At 35.0% G+C, this 20,578-nt stretch overlaps 7 protein-coding genes across 9 annotated transcripts; 3 read left to right on the forward strand and 4 right to left on the reverse strand.

Moving 5' to 3' along the window:
* Positions 1-547: 547 nt before the first annotated feature.
* On the reverse strand, positions 548-7,978 carry Polr2A (RNA polymerase II subunit RpII215). The gene is made up of 9 exons (XM_036376348.2): positions 7,515-7,978; positions 6,922-7,446; positions 5,893-6,849; positions 5,228-5,828; positions 3,830-4,569; positions 3,386-3,760; positions 2,208-3,309; positions 1,951-2,139; positions 548-1,883 (listed from the first exon to the last, which is right to left on the reverse strand). Exons 1-9 carry the CDS (start codon positions 7,590-7,592, stop codon positions 781-783), a joined length of 5,670 nt encoding a protein of 1,889 aa, XP_036232241.1. The 5' UTR covers positions 7,593-7,978; the 3' UTR covers positions 548-780.
* A 294-nt stretch (positions 7,979-8,272) lies between these two features.
* On the forward strand, positions 8,273-9,104 carry LOC118683488 (transmembrane protein 242). The gene is made up of 3 exons (XM_036376356.2): positions 8,273-8,450; positions 8,518-8,756; positions 8,811-9,104. The coding sequence occupies exons 1-3, from the start codon at positions 8,381-8,383 to the stop codon at positions 8,940-8,942; spliced, it is 441 nt and encodes a 146-aa protein (XP_036232249.1). The 5' UTR covers positions 8,273-8,380; the 3' UTR covers positions 8,943-9,104.
* Positions 9,048-9,822, reverse strand: Kmn1 (kinetochore Mis12-Ndc80 network component 1). The gene is made up of 3 exons (XM_014246256.3): positions 9,589-9,822; positions 9,473-9,506; positions 9,048-9,406 (listed from the first exon to the last, which is right to left on the reverse strand). Exons 1-3 carry the CDS (start codon positions 9,713-9,715, stop codon positions 9,073-9,075), a joined length of 495 nt encoding a protein of 164 aa, XP_014101731.1. The 5' UTR covers positions 9,716-9,822; the 3' UTR covers positions 9,048-9,072.
* Positions 9,823-9,997: 175 nt separating this feature from the next.
* On the forward strand, positions 9,998-11,271 carry Mt2 (methyltransferase 2). The gene is made up of 2 exons (XM_036376354.2): positions 9,998-10,168; positions 10,227-11,271. The coding sequence occupies exons 1-2, from the start codon at positions 10,093-10,095 to the stop codon at positions 11,189-11,191; spliced, it is 1,041 nt and encodes a 346-aa protein (XP_036232247.2). The 5' UTR covers positions 9,998-10,092; the 3' UTR covers positions 11,192-11,271.
* Positions 11,257-11,908, reverse strand: VhaM9.7-a (Vacuolar H[+] ATPase M9.7 subunit a). The gene has a single exon (XM_014242080.3). It carries the CDS (start codon positions 11,810-11,812, stop codon positions 11,555-11,557), a length of 258 nt encoding a protein of 85 aa, XP_014097555.1. The 5' UTR covers positions 11,813-11,908; the 3' UTR covers positions 11,257-11,554.
* A 527-nt stretch (positions 11,909-12,435) lies between these two features.
* cold (coiled) lies at positions 12,436-13,611 on the forward strand. The gene is made up of 3 exons (XM_014242084.3): positions 12,436-12,613; positions 12,682-12,989; positions 13,054-13,611. Exons 1-3 carry the CDS (start codon positions 12,556-12,558, stop codon positions 13,144-13,146), a joined length of 459 nt encoding a protein of 152 aa, XP_014097559.2. The 5' UTR covers positions 12,436-12,555; the 3' UTR covers positions 13,147-13,611.
* A 1,476-nt stretch (positions 13,612-15,087) lies between these two features.
* ERp44 (Endoplasmic reticulum protein 44) lies at positions 15,088-19,817 on the reverse strand. Of its 3 annotated transcripts, none has more exons than XM_036376351.2 (8): positions 19,628-19,817; positions 19,425-19,500; positions 17,886-17,977; positions 17,436-17,829; positions 17,089-17,145; positions 16,506-16,772; positions 16,246-16,444; positions 15,088-16,171 (listed from the first exon to the last, which is right to left on the reverse strand). In XM_036376351.2, the coding sequence occupies exons 1-8, from the start codon at positions 19,673-19,675 to the stop codon at positions 16,018-16,020; spliced, it is 1,287 nt and encodes a 428-aa protein (XP_036232244.1). In that variant the 5' UTR covers positions 19,676-19,817; the 3' UTR covers positions 15,088-16,017. The 3 variants fall into 3 exon arrangements, with proteins under 3 accessions (XP_036232244.1, XP_036232245.1, XP_036232246.1); XM_036376352.2 differs by having other exon boundaries at positions 17,116-17,145; positions 19,628-19,816; XM_036376353.2 differs by lacking the exon at positions 17,089-17,145 and having other exon boundaries at positions 19,628-19,814.
* Between the last annotated feature and the right edge of the window lie 761 nt (positions 19,818-20,578).

Below are 20,578 nucleotides of genomic sequence, written 5' to 3' on the forward strand. Positions count from 1 at the left end.
ACGAAACGGACTTCTTCGACGGGATTGTACTACAGGGAAATCGATGTTAGATAAAAGAGTTTGAGAAAGAATCTCGACAGAATGATTTTCGAGAGTGTATTAATCTGGTAAATGGTGAGTTTAGGTATTGACATTGACTTCTTCAAAGTGTGGATTCAGGAAACGCACTTTTTCAACGGGTTTGGACTACAGGTATATCGATATTAGATGAATGAGTTTGTGGAGTCATGGAAAGATATCAATGCATTTTTGGAGAACACTCTTCGGGCAGTTATGTTTCGGCAGATGTTTATATCAAGTGGTAACGACTCAGTGAGCCTGCATTTTAGTTCGGGTTAATACCTGTCCGAATGTGGACATCAGCGTTTCGGACTTTAACTGACGAGAAAGCAGTGAACATTTTCAAGAGTTCAAGGTTAATATAGTGGTTGAAGCACGGGAGTAACAAGAACTCATTTTTTCTTTTTTTAGTAAATTTCTGAGTGAGGCAACTACTAATACCTATCATATACTGTACATAACCCCCAAAATAGAAAACAATTTGAAGTGCGGTGTATGAGCTCATTTATATCTCAAATGTATGTCTTACTACAAATGACTGTAATACAATTATAATTTGATTATACATTGAAGTTGAACAATTAATCTTAAATGCTATATAAAATATTTTCATATGGATATCAAAAAGAAATAAGTGTTCTTATAACTGTAGTGTGCTGCAAGTGCCCAGTGTGACACTGCAACAACTCCCTTAACCGCGCAAATAACCTAGACAAAGAATTAATCGTCACTCTCTTCGAATGTTGGACTGCTCGGCGAATATGCTGGACTGGTTGGGCTATAGCCTTGTGATGGTGCCGTCGGCGAATACATCGGTGATGTGGGCGAGTAATTGCGTGCGGTCGGTGTGTATGTCGGCGATGTTGGTGAATATTTGGTGCTACTCGGTGAGTAGATCGACATGTTGGGCGAATAGCGTGGACTTGTGGCCGAGTAACTGGAGCCAGTAGGACTGTATTGATTGGCCGGTGAATGCTGCGGTGAGCTGGGCGAATAAAGTGGCGATGTTGGTGAATACTTCGGCGAAGCCGGCGAGTACTGTGGCGAACCGGGCGTATATTGTGGTGAACCGGGTGAGCCATCGTACGATGGTGATGGCGGCGAATAAGTTGGTGAAGTGGGTGAATATTTAACACCTGTTTGCGAATATGCCGGTGAAGCGGGCGAATAGTGTGGTGAAGCCGAATAATTGGGTGAGGTTGGTGAATATGATGGTGTAACTGGTGTGTAGTTTGGTGATGACGGTGAATATGAAGGGGACGTTGGCGAATAGCATGGTGAAGTTGGTGAATACGAGGGACTGGAAGGTGAATAAGACGGGGATGTGGGCGAATAACTCGGTGAATTTGGCGAGTAATTCGAAGATGTTGGTGAATAAGCGCTGCCCGGCGAATACATATTTGTGCCACTACCCGAAAACGATGGACTGGACGATTGATAGTTTGAAGTCGGCGAATAGACTGGCGATGTTGGTGAATAACCGCTGGTCGATGGTGAATAGCCAGTCGATTGTGGTGCGAAATTCGGTGTCGTTGAGTAACGTGGACTTGTGGCCGGATACAATGGGCTTGTCGGCGAATAATTCGGACTGGTTGGTGAGTAATTGGGTGAAGCAGCACCCGGTGATGAAGCGGTATAATTTGGACTTGTCGGCGAATACGATGGCGAAACGCTGGGCGATGGTGGTAAATATGGTGACATCGAGGGGCCAGGTGAACTAGGCGAAGAGCCAGGATGTGCGGGAGACCAACTTGGTGACATGCCCGAAGCATCAGAGGCGGCTGATGGCGAGAAGCTGGGACCGCCAGGTGTCATGCCACTCACTACGAATAAAATGTACAATCAAATGAAATAAGCAACGTATTAAAATAGTATAGCAAAGGTACTTACTTTGTCCAGATGGCGAGAAATAGCGTGGTGTACCGCATTGTACCCAAGGTGTCATGGGTGGTGTCATGCTCGGCGTAGCACCGGCGCCGAAGAACATTGCCGAACCGCCAATCATGCTCGAGCCCAATGTGCTCGGTATTTCAATGCCGTAGCGACACTTCTCAGCATCGAGCAGCAAATCGAAACAACCTGTAATTAAAAAGTGATTTTTATTTAAAAAAAAAATGCATGATTAACTTTTCATGATTCTCTCTCACCCGTGCCCATACGCGGCAATTGGCCCATAATAATGTTTTCGGACACACCTCTCATCGGATCGGTTTCCGCATGCGCGGCGGCATCCATCAACACATCGACCGTTTCTTCGAATGAGCAACGCATAAGTGCACCAGTATCCTGTCGATTGATGCCGTGACGTGTGATGGCCATCAAGTGACCCTTAGCTGTCATTACGTCACACAACAAAGCCAAGTGACGATAGTTCACGTACAAGCCGTAGAACTGCAGCACAGCATTCATTTCCTTCTCCACCGATTTACGCACAGCCTCTATGCCCAATACTTGGAAAATTTCACAAATATCATTCGACGATGTACGCACCGGATCCACATCACGTTCAGAGAGTACTTTCATCATTGAAGTACCGTCAGTTTCCAAAAGCCACTCACCAATGGCCTTAAATTCACCCGTCTCGGTGATGACAATACGCTTCTTACTGTCCGTTTGCGGTAAATGCATGTACACCTTGCCAATGGCTTCGATGCCCTGCAGTGTCATGTCCGAGAGCATATTCGCTTCAATACAACGCAAGAACATATCATCCTCCATTTTATCAACGGCTTCATCTTCATCTTGGAACTTGGTTTCCTCATTGTTCATGATACGTATGCGTAGCACCAATTTGTCAGCGTTGTCATCATTGAAAATACAATTCAAATCGTCACCGAAACCAGCGTTGATCTTCTCAGCAATCTGTTCCATAGTCAATTTCTTATCGGTCATACGTTTGCGATCCAATTCGATACGCAGCAACCAAGGTGAAATGCGCGTCGGATCGAAATCGGGCATCTCATAGTAGACATTCACGAATTCTTGATCCTCCGAGATGACAGTTCGCTGCGGATCGGGATCGTAGTAAATAGCAGTGTTGGCGGTCACCTTACGTAAGGTGGTGTGTTCCAAACGACACAGCACATTCTTAGCTTTCTCGGCATCACGCGCCGCACCGCCAGTAAGGAAAACAGTTAGTGAGGGCGCTTTTGGTTTTTTGGAGATGTTAATAATTTCCTTTAAACGCGGCACACCCAATGTTACGTTCTTCGACGACACACCAGCAAAATGGAAAGTGTTCAGTGTCATCTAAGAACACATAAAAAACAAAATACAAAAATTAATGAAGTAAGTAGACAGTTTAGCATTGCACAGCTGTGCTTACCTGTGTGGCGGGTTCACCCAAACTCTGCGCTGCCAAAGCGCCCACCATTTCGCCGGGGTTGGCTTGTGCCTGCTGGAAACGCGTTTCAATCTCACCAATCAACCATTCGAACGCTTCGGCTGAGAGACGAAACTCCTCCGCTACATATTTCGTGCAAAGCGTGGAGCGCACCAAACACTGGAACAGCAGTGTGGCATTCTCATTGGCCTGCTTCGAAAGGTGATCGTTGCCCACCACAATGACACAGCGCTGCAACAAATCGCGTACGCCATTAATTACGCGCAGCGGCGACAAATCTGTGGGCATGCGCTTATTAATGTGGAAAATCTTTTGCACATTCCAAATCATGCGCTGCAAATTGCAAGGCAATACAACCTGGCGAATGCAAAACAATATCAGTAAAATGCGTTACCAATATGAAAGCAGAAAATAAAGACACCGTACCTTAGAATCGCCATTGGGGAAAATCTCACGTAACGCTTCACGATCCCGGCACAATTGATCCCATTCGATTTCCAACTCGGGCAGCGCATTGCCACTCTCGCTCAGCTCTTTGATTACATCGTCGGTGAAAACTTTACGCATATAACGTTCGTTGGACCAATCGAATTTGAATCTCTTTTCAAATGCTTTATTTGACAATTTGACAGTTGGTAAATTTTGAAATTCTACCGTTTCACCAGCCAAACCGTCCTCGCCGTAACGTAACTGAATCAGCTGACCCACTGAATTACGCACTGTACCGTCGTAGTTTACCATAACCGACTCCATAGCCTTTATGAGACGACGTTGAATGTAACCAGTTTCTGCAGTCTTGACAGCAGTATCGATAAGACCTTCACGACCACCCATAGCGTGGAAGTAGAACTCGGAAGGTGTTAAGCCGGCAAGATACGAATTCTCCACGAAGCCACGCGACTCAGGACCGTAATCGTCTTTAATGAAATGTGGCAATGTGCGCTTACGGAAACCGTATGGTATACGTTTACCCTCAACGTTCTGTTGGCCCACACAAGCAATAACCTGTGAGATATTAATGTTGGAACCCTTCGAACCCGACACCACCATAGCCTTTAAGTTGTTGTATTCAGTCAAAGATTTCTTAGCAGAACCACCAGTTTTGTCACGAGCATCGTTCAAAATACGATTCACCTGATTCTCGAAAGTCTGACGCAAAGTATTACCTGTAGGTACGAACTGGTAGTTAGAAACGGTATGTAAAACAAATAAAATAAAAATAAATAAAATAAAATAGAATAAAAAAAAATAAAATTAAAATAAAAAAAAATATATAAGAATAATAATAAAAAAAAAACAAAAAAAAATAAAATAATAATAAAAAAAAACAAAAAAAAAATAAAATAATAATAAAAAAAAACAAAAAAAAAATAAAATAATAATAAAAAAAAACAAAAAAAAATAAAATAATAATAAAAAAACAAAAAAAAATAAAATATTAATAAAAAAAATTTAATTAAAATAATATTAAATAAAAAAATATTTAAAAAAAAAATAAAAAATAATTAAAACAATTAAGTAACTACAATTAGTTTAAAAAAAATTAGAAACAAAAATTTTTCAAATTTCAAAACAAAAAATAAAGAAATTGCAAAAAAAAAAATACAAATATAAAAATTTCAAAAAAAATATATAAAAAATTATATTATACTGAAAGTGATGCCCTTTGTCATCAACGCACATGTTCATTTTTGAACACATTTAATCAAATAAAAAAAATAAAATAAATAAATAAAAAAATTTAATTAAATAAAAAAATGTTTAAGTAAAAATAAAAAAAATTTAAAAACAAAATTAGATAATAAATAAAAAATCAGCACATACCGGGTGTGGGCTCCAACTCCATGTTGTGTGCTTTTTGAATAACGTTTATGACATCGTCCTTGGCTTTCTTGATGGCCATTTGAATTTCGTTATAGGTCTGAGGATCGGCAATTGTGTCACCAATACCGATGCTGTGACCCTCAAGCAATAGCCAATTATTAATTACAGTCTGAATGTTACCGTAGAAACGACCGGCAATTTCGTGACCCAATTCCAAGAAACAAATATGCAGCAGTGAACCCGCCGATGTACCCAATGTCTTTTTACACAAGATACCCATAATTAATTCACCATGTTCGACCATGACTTTAGTGTCACCGGGTGAGATCCACTTGTAGGGACCATCATCTTCATCATCTGGATGTGTAGAATGTGTGCGTATCATGTTTACATTGCCAGGTATAATCAGTGAAAATAATTGTTTGCCCGTCCACAGAGGACGAGGTTTCAAAATACACGGCTGTGGTACTTTGCCATCCCATGTGGGTAAGAACATAAGCAAATTCATCATTTGCTCACGCGTAATGAATACATCACGTTTTGTCATTTTACGTACAGCTGTTAGAGTATCCTGCACAATACCCATAACGGGTTTGTTAGCCTAAAAAAAAATAACGTAAAAAATTACACTGCGAAAAAATATAAAAAAGTATGATGGTAGAAACCTGTGGTGTGATAATTTGACGTGGTGTAACGTGTATATTCTCCACCTCAGCACGGGTTTCCATCGATTGCGGCACGTGCAAGTTCATTTCATCGCCATCGAAATCAGCGTTGTAGGGTGAAGTACACGACAAGTTCATACGGAATGTAGACCAAGGCAATACCTTGACACGATGTCCCATCATACTCATTTTATGTAGCGTGGGCTGACGATTGAAAATAACCAGATCGTCATCGCGTAAATGTCTTTCTACTTTGTAACCACATTGCAAATGCAAATCTGATGGTTTTGGGTGAAAACGCAAATCTATACGCTCACCATTGTCACGTACAATATACTTGGCGCCAGGATATTGTGAATTACCACGTCGCACCAATTCCTGCATACGATCAATATTAAAGGGAGTGACTAGCTCTGGAAATGTTAAATTTTGCGCAATGGAACGTGGTACACCGACTTGATCAATACGCAGATTTGGATCGGGTGTGATGACAGTACGTGCCGAGAAATCGACACGCTTACCCATCAAATTACCACGAATACGCCCTTCTTTGCCCTTCAAACGTGCTTTTATGGCTTTGAGTGGTTTGCCAGATTTTTGCATAGCGCGTGGCATACCGGGCATGTCATTATCAACTAGCGTGGCAACGTGGAATTGCAACATTTTTATATTCTCTTGTATGACATGCGCTGCAGCGCCTGTGCCTTCGTTCTTTTTCAATTCATTGTTTGCTTTAATAATATCCGCAAGCTTATGCGTTAAATCGTCCTGATTCTTAGCAGCACCAAACATAACAACAGCTGGACGCACAGCTAATGGTGGTACAGGCAATACCGTGACAATCATCCAATCGGGTCGTGCATATTTGGGATCCATACCAAGTATGAAACATTCTTCATCAGTAATATGTTTTAAAATTTCCCAAACACGCTCCGCCGTCACTATGATTTTCTTTTCCTATACGTATTGAATAAAATTTATAGTTGTAATAAAATACAATAGTATTCATTCGTTGTTGTTGTTGTTTACCTGTGAATCTTCATTTACATGCTTCCACTCGGCGGTCAACTCTAATCCACTGCGTCTCAATGATGGTTGATAATGACCGCAACCACCGTGACCTTGTTTTTTATTAGGATCCGTTTGTTGTCCATCTTTTGCCATATCCATATCCTCACCACCCTCGCACACAGTCTTACCTTTACACAAATCATATACATATGCCAGACGCTTTCGTGGCTGTCCCTTTGATTTCATAACAATCTCTTTAATTTTTGGATTTTGTGGAGATACTAACATTTTCGAGCAGTAAAAGCACACACAACGCAATATCTTAATCGTCTTTGTAATAAAACCAATATGAAAAACTGGTTTTGCTAAATCGATATGGCCAAAATGTCCCGGACATTCTGTCATATTACCAGCACAGGTTTGGCATCGAGATGTTCTGTCTATTACACCTTGACGTGGATCCATTAGACCGCCCAACTTTGGTCGACCACCTTCCATGGTCTCGGCAAACTGTACGCCTCCTTCTGTAACGGACATGCGACGCTACATCGTCGAGTGATAGTTAGCAATAATTATATCACTTATAATTATAAACTTGTCTTAATACTTACAATTTCATCAGGTGATAAAATACCGAATTGCACACGTTTCACTTGGCGCAATGGCGCCTTTGAATCGTTGGTCGCCATTTTTTAAGTATAATTATTTATGAGTTAAACAAAATGCCTCTTGTTAAAAACACATCAAAATTTAAAAAAAAAAATGCTAGCGTTCCGTTGAAATCTGAAGACGTCAGTTGTGCTGCACTCTACACGATGTGTCTTTTCTACGAAAGCTTCGTTCGTTATCGACGTCGCAGTTTCTTTTGGTGAAATTTGCAACTTTTTCAGACACCTTTTAAAGCTGGAATATCCACCTGTGCAATATAAAAAATGATGCGCACAAGTGCAGCAACCACTCAGCTGTAGTTTTTACAAACTTTTGTTTATATTTTTCGAGAATTTATGCTATTTTTAAATAATAAAATTGCCGCACGTTAAAAATAATGATTTTTTCCTTGGCGAAACGAAGCGAGTGTTTCGCGCGGGCCCATGGTCGCTATATTTATATCCGTGAAAACCTACAGAGTTGCATTTCTTAGTATTTCATTAACAATAGGAGAGATAACAATACAATATTTTAATGATACAAATATTATATTTTTAAAAACAAATATTTAATTAATGGTATTATGACCACGGGAATCTTTGGTGCGCCAAAATATTAAGATTTCGGTTAAGGAAAATGTTAGGAAATTTGTATTCGCATAAGTGACATATAAACCGCATGATAACAACTCTGCTATTTCGCAATGTCCAATGTTCACTGAACTTACCACCCAATAATTGTAAATAAACATAAAAGCAATCTGATAATAATTTTAGAAGGAGATATATTAATTGAACTGTTTTGGGTACTAAAGAGCATTTCTTTTGAAATGTCTGATATTACACCAATTTCCTCCAAACCAGCCATAGTCGAAAAAGACTCCAAATATAAAACGCAAGGTTTGAAACATTTATTTGACTATACGCATATTTAACCTTTATCTTGTCTTATGTCACGGCGTAAAAGCGGCAGCATTTCTTGGACTGGTTGGTGGAGTATCTGCGATATTTGGATTTTCTAAAACACTGGGAAAAGCAAAAGAATCACATAGTAAACTGATAGAGAAAAGTGGACGTGAGGCAGGTATCTTGCTTGAGGAGGGCTCTGTGTTGGCAATGCGTGCATTAGGTTGGGGTACTTTTTACGCATTTCTAGGTACAGGAGTGTTTTGTTATGGTGTTTGGAAACTATCTGGAGCGAGAAATGTAAGCCAAATATGAGATATTGTTAACATTACTTATCAATTTTTATCCACACAGATGGACGAGTTTCGTCTGAAAATGGGTCAAGGATTACCAAGAATAACGAAAGACACGCCACCAACTAGTCGTACGGATTTTGAATCACTGACAGATTTAATGAAATACTTGGGTTCGGGATGTAAGGAATAACTATTACCTTGCGGTCACATGCATAAAAATGGTTGAATAACTTAATATTTAGGAAAATAACTAATAATATCCTAAGAGATTTAGAACATAACAAAAAACTGTAAGTTTAGCCTTTTTGGTAAAATAAACCTTATGTTTGTTTATTTGCTAAATTTTCTTCAATTTTGGTTTCTTTTTTGATAAATGCATTGTGCTCGCATACCTCCATAACATTTCTTAAAACAACTTGAAATTGTGCATAGTCTTTCTCCATAAATATATATGCTTTTTGACGAAACTCGATTGATTCGCGTATGAATCTTTGCAAATCAGGAGCATTCTCCAAGTACGCACGATTTTGTGGCGACAATATAGATGTGTCAATAATCGGATGAGACTTTAGTTTAAACGTCTTTAGTTGTTGAATGGAATCACGCCAGAGTGTACTCCACTCTTTAATCTCCTGTCTCAAACGCTCTTCATAACTATGACAGAATTGGAAATGTTGTTATAAGCCAATAGAATTAATAAGAAACGTATATATAACATACCTCTTCACTTCGACATCTTCCTGATCGTCACGGTCTAGGAGAACAATTTATTCATTTTGATAGTAAAACGAAAGAACTTATACTTGTGAAGATATGCAACATAGATATATACATACCGTCATTTAATGTTATATTAAATATGCTTTTAGTGGCGTTTGTGGGTTGTGAGGCGTGATTGAGTACAGACTCATCTAGCTCTACAGTAGTTTCTGCTTCAGTATCTGTTAAAATTGGCGCCTGCATATTTTTATTTTGAAGTTTAAAATATATATGTGTATATAATAAGTGAATAATATATAAATTGAAATTGACAAACTATTGTTGCGCCTTTTTCGAATGTTCTTCTTCTTTTTCTTTAGTTCACAATTGAACTTTAAAGCGAGATTAATCTTTGAGTATTGAATATACATTGTTGTAGGTCTTTTAATTAGAAAAAAAAACTGTATAACTTTTTAACGTGAAAAATATTCATAGAGTTTTTATTTGATTTAAGTTTAAGGCTGTAAGTTTAATTCTGAACGAATGATTTTACGTTCAACTGTTCTCAACACAAAGTGTGAACTATTTCGTTTCTCATTTCAAGAAGAAGTTATATGTGCCCTACAAGTATTTACTTGTAAATGAAACACAAAAGCATGGAATTTCGTATTTTAGAACTCTTTAGTGGCATTGGTGGAATGCATTATGCTTTTAATAGTATGTATCTAAATAATGTCATAGTATATATAATATATTATCCTCCTTGTTTTGTCAGCTTCTGGATTGCCTGGAACTATAGTAGCCGCAATAGACATCAACACACATGCCAATGCGGTGTACGCCCACAATTATTCGTCTTCTGTAGTATGCAACAATAATATACAAAGTTTAACCCCTCGGAAAATAGAGAGGATGGACGTAAATATGTTACTTATGTCCCCACCTTGTCAGCCCCACACGAGGGTCGGTAATCGGTTAGATATAGCTGATAACCGGTCTGATGCTTTGCAACATATTTGTGATTTGCTACCACAATGCCACAAAATACAATACATACTAATGGAGAATGTCAAAGGGTTTGAGGTGTCAGAAGCGCATAAGCAATTTATTGAAACTTTAAATACTGCAGGCTACCATTGGAGGGAATTTTTACTAACCCCAACACAATTTGGCGTACCGAATTCTAGAAGTCGTTACTATTGTTTAGCACGTCGGAAAGACTTCAATTTCACTGGTGAATCTATTTTAGAAAAAATACCAAGTGAATGTGGAATTCCGGAAAATGGATTCAATGAAACTGTGATCAGCGACTTGATTGAACCGGAAGGTCTAATAACTAAGGACTATTACGTGCCAGAAAAAATATTAACCAAGCGTGTGTGGTTAATGGATATAGTTACTGCAGAATCAAAAAAGACAATGTGTTTCACTAAAGCGTATACCCATTATAGCGAAGGCACTGGCTCAATATATACATCTTTGTCTAAGAAAGATATGGATTTAGTATTTTCTAAGCTAAAAGAGTTAGAAACGTCGGGTGGAAAGGAAGAACTTCGTATTGAACTACTGAAAAGTTTAAAATTGCGTTATTTCACTCCACGTGAAGTTGCAAGATTAATGAGCTTTCCAGATACGTTTGATTTTCCGACAGAAACAACGAATCGCCAGAAGTACCGTCTTTTAGGCAATAGTATAAACGTGTATGTTGTTAGTATATTAATAAAAATTCTATGCTCCTGAAAAGAATTTGGTTAATATTTATTTGGTAGTGTATTTAAAATAATTTCAATAAAATAAGTAATAAATACAGTACAAACATATGTATAAGGTCATCTATTTATTAATACACTTGAATACATTTTCCGATTATTATTTGAAAAACTTGCTTTCTAAAGTATAATTTATAGTCGGATAAAATTTTCATGGTAATTGAATGCATTCGTTAACAAGTTTGATAAAATATGAGTGGAATGCCCAATTCTTATAATGAATGACCAACTTAACACAATAAATTTTCTATAATTAATATTGGAAATATAGTATTTACATAAATAAGCATGTCTGCATTTCTACAACAAATAGTAATAAATGTACTACACCCATTTAACCGTCCTTTAATTCACTGCCCCACTCCTTTGCAATCATGTATATAGTGTTTTGGTTTAATTTTGGTCCAAGTAGTGGATTCATCTGAGCCATGTAACAGCATAGCCAGAAAAGCCAGCAAGTCGCTGCAGTTAACATCATAATGCAACGAAAGAGACTCTGATTGGGTCCTTTTGGTGTCATCATTGGTACTCCGATGCCAACACATGCCCAGAATGCGGTGAAAAATAATACAGGAAAAAAAGCTGCTCCCATATTTTTGTTTAATTTATATTTCAACTACTATTTAATTCACAAAAGAAAAACTTGTTCGCGTCCGACGAGAAAAATCAATACACAAAAAAAATTACAGACGACAGATGACGATGTCAAAAGAACAAAAAAAACCAAAACTGTGCTGCCATGTTCATAACAGCAAGCATGAGCGACAGATGGTGCTGTGCTCCCTTTTTTTCTTATATAAATTAGAGAATGTAAATAATTTGCAATCTCTAATTTAAATTGTGAATTGGAGATCTTTTGTATAAATATTTGAAATAAAAATATAAATAATATTGTTGTTGTTGTTGTAGGAAGTTGAAATACAAACAATCAATTTATATATTTTAAATTATACCTTGTTAATTTAAAGGAAATTATGAAGGAAAAATTTTACAGAATTTCATATAAATTAACATATAATGATAACATTTTGCAAATTTGAAAATTTAAAACATTTTGTAAATTATTGCGTTATATTAAAACAACAAATTACAAATTATTTCATAATAATTTAAAAACTTGAAATGAATATTCTTTATTTTGTATGACAGTATTCCACTGTGCAAAAAAGCGGGCTTAGTGCGACCCTGTCTTAAGGCGTGGTTTAAAGAAAAATCTGTCAAGTCTACTTGTCACTATTTAGTCAATTGTGTTTATAGTCTATTTGTTGTGATTTTGTCAAAAATATTTTAATTTCAGCATCATCCTAAAGAAATCCTACACCACATATAGCGAAAATGGAAACATGGAAGCTTTTAATTATTACCGTTGTAGCCATTTATTATATTGAACAAGGTAAGTCAGACCAAAAGCTCTTGCCAAGAACAATGTCAACGTATTCTCACACTAATATCTACTTTCAGTAAACTTCGTCAACGGTTTGGAGTGTTATGTTTGTTCCAATCAGACAGGTAACACAGAGAAATGTTTGAATACGATAAAAACATGTGAACCAGGTGAGGATGCTTGCGGTACTGAGATCCGTTGGGGCAGCCAACCGTACTTCTCTCAAGGTGCACTAAAACAATACTATGTTTCCAAACGGTGTATGACAAAGCAACAATGTCAACAGCGACGTAAACGCTATATGCAATACTGCACACATATTTGGTATGAGGACTGGTGGTGCTATGAGTGCTGTGTTGGTGATCGTTGTAATTATTTTGTGATTGTAAGTTTAAATAGTTTAAAATCGTATGTATTTGATATTTCAAATGATATTTGTCCATTTGCAGAGTGCGTCAACAAAACAAAAAATAACTGCCACCACTTTAATCAGCGGCTTATTCTTAATTTCGCTCTACAGCGTGTATTCATTGTTGCATTGAAGAATCTGTTGAAGATATACTAAGAACATCGAAGTGCCTCGAAGTTTTTACTTCTGCAAAGTAAAAATTCGTAATAAATGCAAGATAAATAAGCATACACCACCTTTAGGAGAAAGTACATAGAATACTTTTATTTAATTAAATTCATACGAAAAATCTCAGCATTATTGTGTTCGAATATTATCCGTCCAACTTTTACACTAAGCTAAATGTTACAATTTGTTATATTACGATATTGCTTTGGAAAGGCAACAACATAAACTCTTTTATAATTTTTACTTTATTAACATTGCATCGTATTCATATTTAGTTTGTTAGCTGCATAGTTAAAGCCACAAGCGTATGCAGTATTTATTCCAGAAAAATTTTAAAATATTTATACATAAGTATAAGGCAACATACAAAATTATGCTCAAATTTGAGCCTGCACAATTTTTTACACATCAATAAACTCTTGTAAAGTTATATATCTGTCTTGAAAATTGGAAAAAAATAGCTTCTTAAGGTCGTTAATGCATTTTTTCTAATAATTAAGTCTAACGTTATACGTAGTATGCTTTTCCACAATATGTATCATCTCTCGTGATTCTCTACCACCGACAGCTACCGTTACAAAGTTTTTATAGCTACACAAAGCTCTGTATCTTATTTGCATATCACTCAATCTGATTTGTCGTTAGCCATTATAAGTGGGGCTCGGCTGACACGTACTGTTTGTACATCTTCTTTTCCTAGCATTTTTATTTTTTTTACAAATATTTTTCAAATGACTAGAGCACTACTAAGTCGAACTTTGTAACAACCTTTGGAGATTTCTACAACAATTGGCAAGTGTTTGTGAAAAATAAGGGTTTACTGACATATATTATATAATATACATACTTATATATTTATATGCTGCTCTTGACGTTGACATGTAAAGAAGAAGCAACGCGATAATCAGACTGACCGCCAAATTGTTTACTTTTGAAAAGAGAAATAAAAAATACAGTAAATGAAATTAAAACAAAAAAGTAATGCAAACAGTGGCTCTACAATAAATTTTATACGTGGCTTTCTAAGCAGTTTGCTGGCGTAACGCACAGCAAGCGGTTATGCTTATGGACACACTAGAGACGCAGGCATCAAGCAGCCGCCAACAACGGACGAACCTAGTTGGCATGAATGTGGACTACCAACGGTAAGTGGCGACAATATTGTAAAAAAAAAATACTAAATGATTTTCAATTCATTATGTAGACATGAAAATAGCGAATCGAGCAGCGTCAAGAAACGCAAGCCTTTGGCTGTTAGATGTGTGCACGTGCTAGCGAATGGATTCGTAAACGCTTTTTACGGATTTCTCAATTCGCGATTGCTCATGTAATAATCGGCAAGTAGCAGCAGCTATGAATACGTAAAGCTACCGCTACAATAACAACAAAAATGCATAGAGCTGCTATGCGTTGATGTATTTACCTGTTTTATTTGTTTATGCAAACATTTAAATACATGTGTATGGATCAAATATATATTCATAAAATTATGTAGAAATTTTAATATAAACTATACTCATTTTACCACAACCAGTTGCTTAATTGTTAGATTTCTTTGAGTTATTAAAGTAGAATTTTTTTTATTCATTAATATATATGTACGTTTATCGGACTAATATGTCTGGAAATTGTAGAATAATAGCCTTGGATAATAATCTATGCCAATTTCGAGGGGATATCTTGCGAAATAAAAAATGTTTCCATACAATAGCTTGATTTTGATCGGTTAGTTTGTATAGTAGCTATGTTTTAAAGTGGTCCGATCAGAACAATTGGATTGGTCAGCTTGTTAGAATGAGCAGCTTTTTGGTGAGAAAAGGAGAAAATTTCAGATCGATATCTCTAAAAAATGTTGGCAAACTTAATATAAAGAGGGTATACCTACAAATACAAAATAAAAGTTAAATAGTGTGACATTTCCAGTATTTATTTAATTTTCATCATAAATACAATTGTAAGTATGTATGTTGTATGTTCTAAATTATATACGAAATTAAACATATTCAAGTAAATTCAATCAATTATTAAATGCATATAAGACATAGCACTGAGTATAGTATCTGTATTATTATTTTCCTTTCTTCACCGTAATTATTATAAATACAAATAGTAAAAAGGAATTTTAATTGGTTTTCGATTATCATTTCATTCATTTATTGATAGCTTTTTATATTAATTTTTATACTTTGAACAAAAATGCAATATTATATCCAAAGCTTACTGCGCGCCATACCAGTGTTTCAATTTCAAACAAACACACACAATTAATTGTCTAATTAAACAAAAACTTATTCATAGAACCTTTGATTATTTTTACAATCTCCGATTACAATAAAGTTAATCTTCAAATTGACAATTCGTAATATAATAAGGAAAGTAATTTCATAGCAAATACATACATACATACAATGAAAATAAATCAAGCGCTTATTTTCCAGTAGCTTAGTTTATCTTTTTTTATATTAAAATTAATACAAAAAAGTATATATAATCACAATTGCATTTTTATGTATTTTTTCATTAATGAAGAATTAAATAAAATAGATTGCTATTTTTTTGTTTTGTTTGTAAAATAAAAATAAAACATCTTTCTAAAGTATAATTAATACGAGTAAAAAGCAACAAAACAGCAACATTATTATTAAAAATTTCATACATATTTCTAATTGTTGTTGTATACGAGATTGATTGTTTGATTTAAATTGGTTTGATTGGTATTAAACTTCAGCACTGTCATCGGTATGTAACTGCTTGTGTATGTGCCAGCAGAACGTGTATGCTTGTGTATGTGTGTATCTGAGTGTGTAGGATTTAGCCTATAGCCTAATAACATGCTTTACAGCTCATCCTTATGCAGTAATGTATAACGGTTTTTCGATGGCCCCAACTTCTTAAAACTCGATTCGGGCGGTGAAGTGCCTTTGCCAATTTTCATTACAACCTCGGTTTGCACTTCATTGCCAGATGGATCAGGACCATAATGGAACTCTCTGTATATAAAAAAAAAAAATTGAATAACAAATAAATGGATTACAAATTTGTATAGAAGTGTTTTGACACCAACCTGTGCAATTTGCCACTATATAAATCTTGCAAAAACTGCTTTAGTTTACCAGGCTGATACATATCTTCGAACTTTGGGAACATGTACATGTGACGGAATGAATCGATGGCAATCAATGGCAAGTCATCCTCTGATTTACCCAAATGGTGTAGTGGATGTGCAAACCGTTGGCCATCGGCGGTAAGGAAATTGATATTCTCTGCAAATAATATTTTTTTATTTTAATTGCTCATTAGATATATGTATATTAGGTTTCTTACGTTTTTCATCCAATAATTGTGTTTCGATAATTGCCTTGTAGTCTTTAATTGCTTCGGTATCGTCGGGTTTGTGGAAGAGTATCAAAAATGGCAAGCCCTCTTCGGTCAACTCTTCTGCGTTTTCGAATGTAATTTCACGCACCAATGGCACACATTTTTCTTGCACCCAAATCTTCAGCTCATCAAAGTTTTTCAAGCTGCCGGTATAGGTTTCGTCGTTTTCATGTGAGAGCGCAACATCGGGACGGAACACAATAATCGGGTTGCCTGGTAACAAATTGAAATGGAAATTAAATATCAAATAAATCACTTATATAAATATATATTTAAGCAAGCCAGCACATATAACCAGCACCAGAATTATTCAGTCTGTTGGGAAAATAAAAGTTAAATATTAAGCAGAATTATTTTGTACTTTTCGGTATATAAATGTGTATGCAAAAAGTATTAGTAATGGAACGTAAAAAATAGAAATTTGACCCAAAACCATTTGGAAATAAAAAATAAAATTAAGTAAGAGCGCTGAAAAATGCTGTTATATACAAAATAAAAATTATAAATAAAAGAAAAAAACAAGATTTACCTAATGTAAAATTGAAAATCGCATTACCTCGCTTTATATCGCTGTCAGCGTCCACAGCTTATAAAAATTTTGAGAAAAGTTAAAAGTTGTTATTGTTACATTAATATATGCAGGTTAATAATATAGTTTATGCATTAAGGCAATAATATATATTTTGAAACAATAGCCGTTCAGTTTTTTTTTTTTTTTAATTAAGACGAATAGCCAATCAGTACAAGTACAATGCATGCATTTAAGAAAAAGTATTTATTAGTTAATTTATATTAACTAACAAATTAGAATGTTGTAAAATAAAAAATAAAAAAATTGTAAAAAAACCTACAATAATGAAATTCCTTAGTACTCACCGGGTGGATGCATAGCCTGGGCTGCATCACCAAAACCGACATGGAATTGACAATCCTCCTTCAAATTTGTAGCAGCCTTACGGAAAGTATCATACTCCGGCTGATCGCGACGATCGAAATAACCGATAATTATTCGTTTCCGTGAATCAAGATTTTCCAAATCTTTCAATGACTTGAACTCCTTGATGGGATCCTCAAGCTGTTTGCGTACAAATTCCAAAAACGCCTCCGCAGAGCGTTGCCCACGATATTCACGCTTGCTCAGCTGTCCATTGCGTATCACCTTAAGTGTTGGGTATTTGGTTATATGGAAACGAGATGCAATCGAAGTTTCGCGATCGCAATCAACTCTTCCGAGTACTACTTTGCCTGCTTCAGGAAAAGCCTCTTTGACCTAAAATTCGTGAAAATTAATATTATAAAATAATACTTGTGTTTGTTTATTTTTACCTTATCGGCAGCTTCATTGAATATTGGCGCGAGGAGATTACTAAATCGACACCACTCGGCGTAGAAGTTGAGAAAAACCAATTCATTGGAAGCTGTTAACAAGCAGAAATTATGTTTAATTAAGCAAGTCATATGAAATGTTAGTAACATACATACATGTGAATTAGTTTAAATATATGTACGTACGTACGTGTGTAAATATAAATCTGGCTACACCTTGGCAGAAAATATACGCATAGATAATTATGTTGTGAATGGACGAGGAAAGAGAAAGTTATTTATGTAAATTTATGAAAAACAAAAAACAATGGAAACGCTTAAAAAATTGTACAAATAAGATGTTAATAAATTGATGCATTTTTAGTTAATCTACTTATTCCATATTTATACTGTATGACAATAGCATACTAAGAATAGTAATTGCCTATATATGTATTTCAAAACAAAGTTAACAGCTGTTTCAACTGCAGGTACAAAAGTATAGTACAATGATCTTCACAATAAATGGCAATTTAATTTTTTCTTTCGATTACTCAGAATAATTCCAATTATATTGTTTGTTATTATTCAAGTATATGTGTATAAAAAAACACATGTTTTTTTGCAAATATCTTAATGATGTACATAATTACTAATTTATCCCTCTAAAAATATATATATTGCAATAGTAGACTATTGGGAAAAAAATAAACTATTACCTGAAATGTGGTATTTTGAGTACGCATGTACATATGTATCGAAGTCTTTTATAATTTGACATACATAAATATCTGCCCAAAGAGTAACTATATATTTCGATAACGACAAAGCAAAATTGTAATGGTAAATTTTGTTTTAAGTTGAACGAAAGCAGTGGGAATAGTTTGCTTTTTTCATTTGTACCTCCATACGCACACTTTTACATAGCAAATTGTTAACTAATTAAAAAACAATTATAGCGATAACGATGTGACGCATCCAGTTTTATACAGTTCGAATAAATTTTCTAAACTTGCGCTGAAAGTCATTATATTAAAATAAAAATTTAGGAATTTTAACATTAGTACTAACCACAGGATATCACTATAGTACCGCGTTACTTAATATATTAAGAAACAAAAGCAATCAACGATATTCGATACGCCTATTTTTTTATCTAAGTATACTGAGCATAATTATACGTTAGTACAAGTCATATGTTAATGTACGCATTATGAAAAGCAAAGCTTTACGCCTATTTTATTTAACAAAAATGGGCATTTATTAGACTTGATCATTATTAAATTTAATTTTATGATCTACAGTGTACCGAATCAATTTGACCCCACATATGTAAATACTTATTAATGACAAATTGAAAATTGCAACAAGAATACCAAACGAAATAATTTAATTAATGCTACCAAAAAATTGGTTTTGCCTTTTGGCCTGTACACTCACACCAATTCTGGTATTGACACGTCAAGAGGAATAAAACGAGCGGCGGTGCGATAAGTGTGTTGATCTTCCTTTTCTTTACCTAAAATTCCCCAAATATGTTTATGCATAATTTTTACTTACCTAAAGTCATATCAATATTTTCACTATTCATATCCACTGCTCCAGAATCGGTAGGATTATAAAATACGTAAATTACCTAAGTAATACAGGTTTACATTAATGTTATGAATGAATAAGGAAAACTTTCCAGAAACCAAAAAAATTGATGCGACAACAAATCGGCTTAATAGTAATTGGTTAACATATTGGTTACTATTACTTACCATAAATATTGCTAAGAAGCGACATTTTCTACTGCTCCAAAACTGCATATTGCTAAAGTTCTTTATTAAATAAATATAAATAATTTAAGAAGATTTTGAGAAAGGTTTTCAGATGTTCGTGAAAAAAATCACTAGCACACTACATTCGTTTGTGTCTCTTTAGTAATTTCTTCTTTCCTTCTTATTGCCTTTGCGATGATATCCGTCAACTGCTGGCAGCAAAACAATGATGCCTACTCTAACACACATTGCGACATCAACCTTATGCTAATCTCCAAATTAATTATATATACATATATTCTTATTGATGATTGATAGATCGCGAGAAAATGCTACACGTTCAATAAGTATCACGTCAGTATTTATTCGAAAAAAATCGAGTTTATTAAACAAATATGTTAAAAGATAGTTTCTCTTATTATTTTTACAAAATGCCGAAAAAAATTGAATAAAAGTATAAATATAGTATAAAAAAATAAAAAAAAGGGTTTGAACATAAAAATTCTAGCAGCTATTGTTAAGAATTCCCCGGATCTTTAAAATTACTTATTTCAAAACTAATTTTTGTATAAATATAAACAAATAACACAATTTTAAGAAAATTTGCATGCTTTTAAATTATTTTGAATATTGTGTTCTGTCGCGCGATCAATATTGAACGTTTAACGCGTGATTCACGATACGAGATCCGCACATCAAAATATTTAAATATTATGTTTTATGAATCGCAATAGATCAATATTGCATACTACACTTTCAATATACCTACGTACCTACTACGGTTGTGCAAGTACTAAAAATGATAAATGGTATAAAAGTCAAGTAATGTTCTTTTAGGCGATATTTGTTTTTTTCTAAATACTTTAAGATATTTGGAGCATATCGTTATATATTAATTGCTAGTGTGCTAACCATAAATCTTAATAAAAGCTCTGGCATCCCATAATAATA

The sequence above is a fragment of the Bactrocera oleae genome, chromosome 5, assembly GCF_042242935.1.
Source record: "Bactrocera oleae isolate idBacOlea1 chromosome 5, idBacOlea1, whole genome shotgun sequence".
NCBI lineage: Eukaryota > Metazoa > Arthropoda > Insecta > Diptera > Tephritidae > Bactrocera > Bactrocera oleae.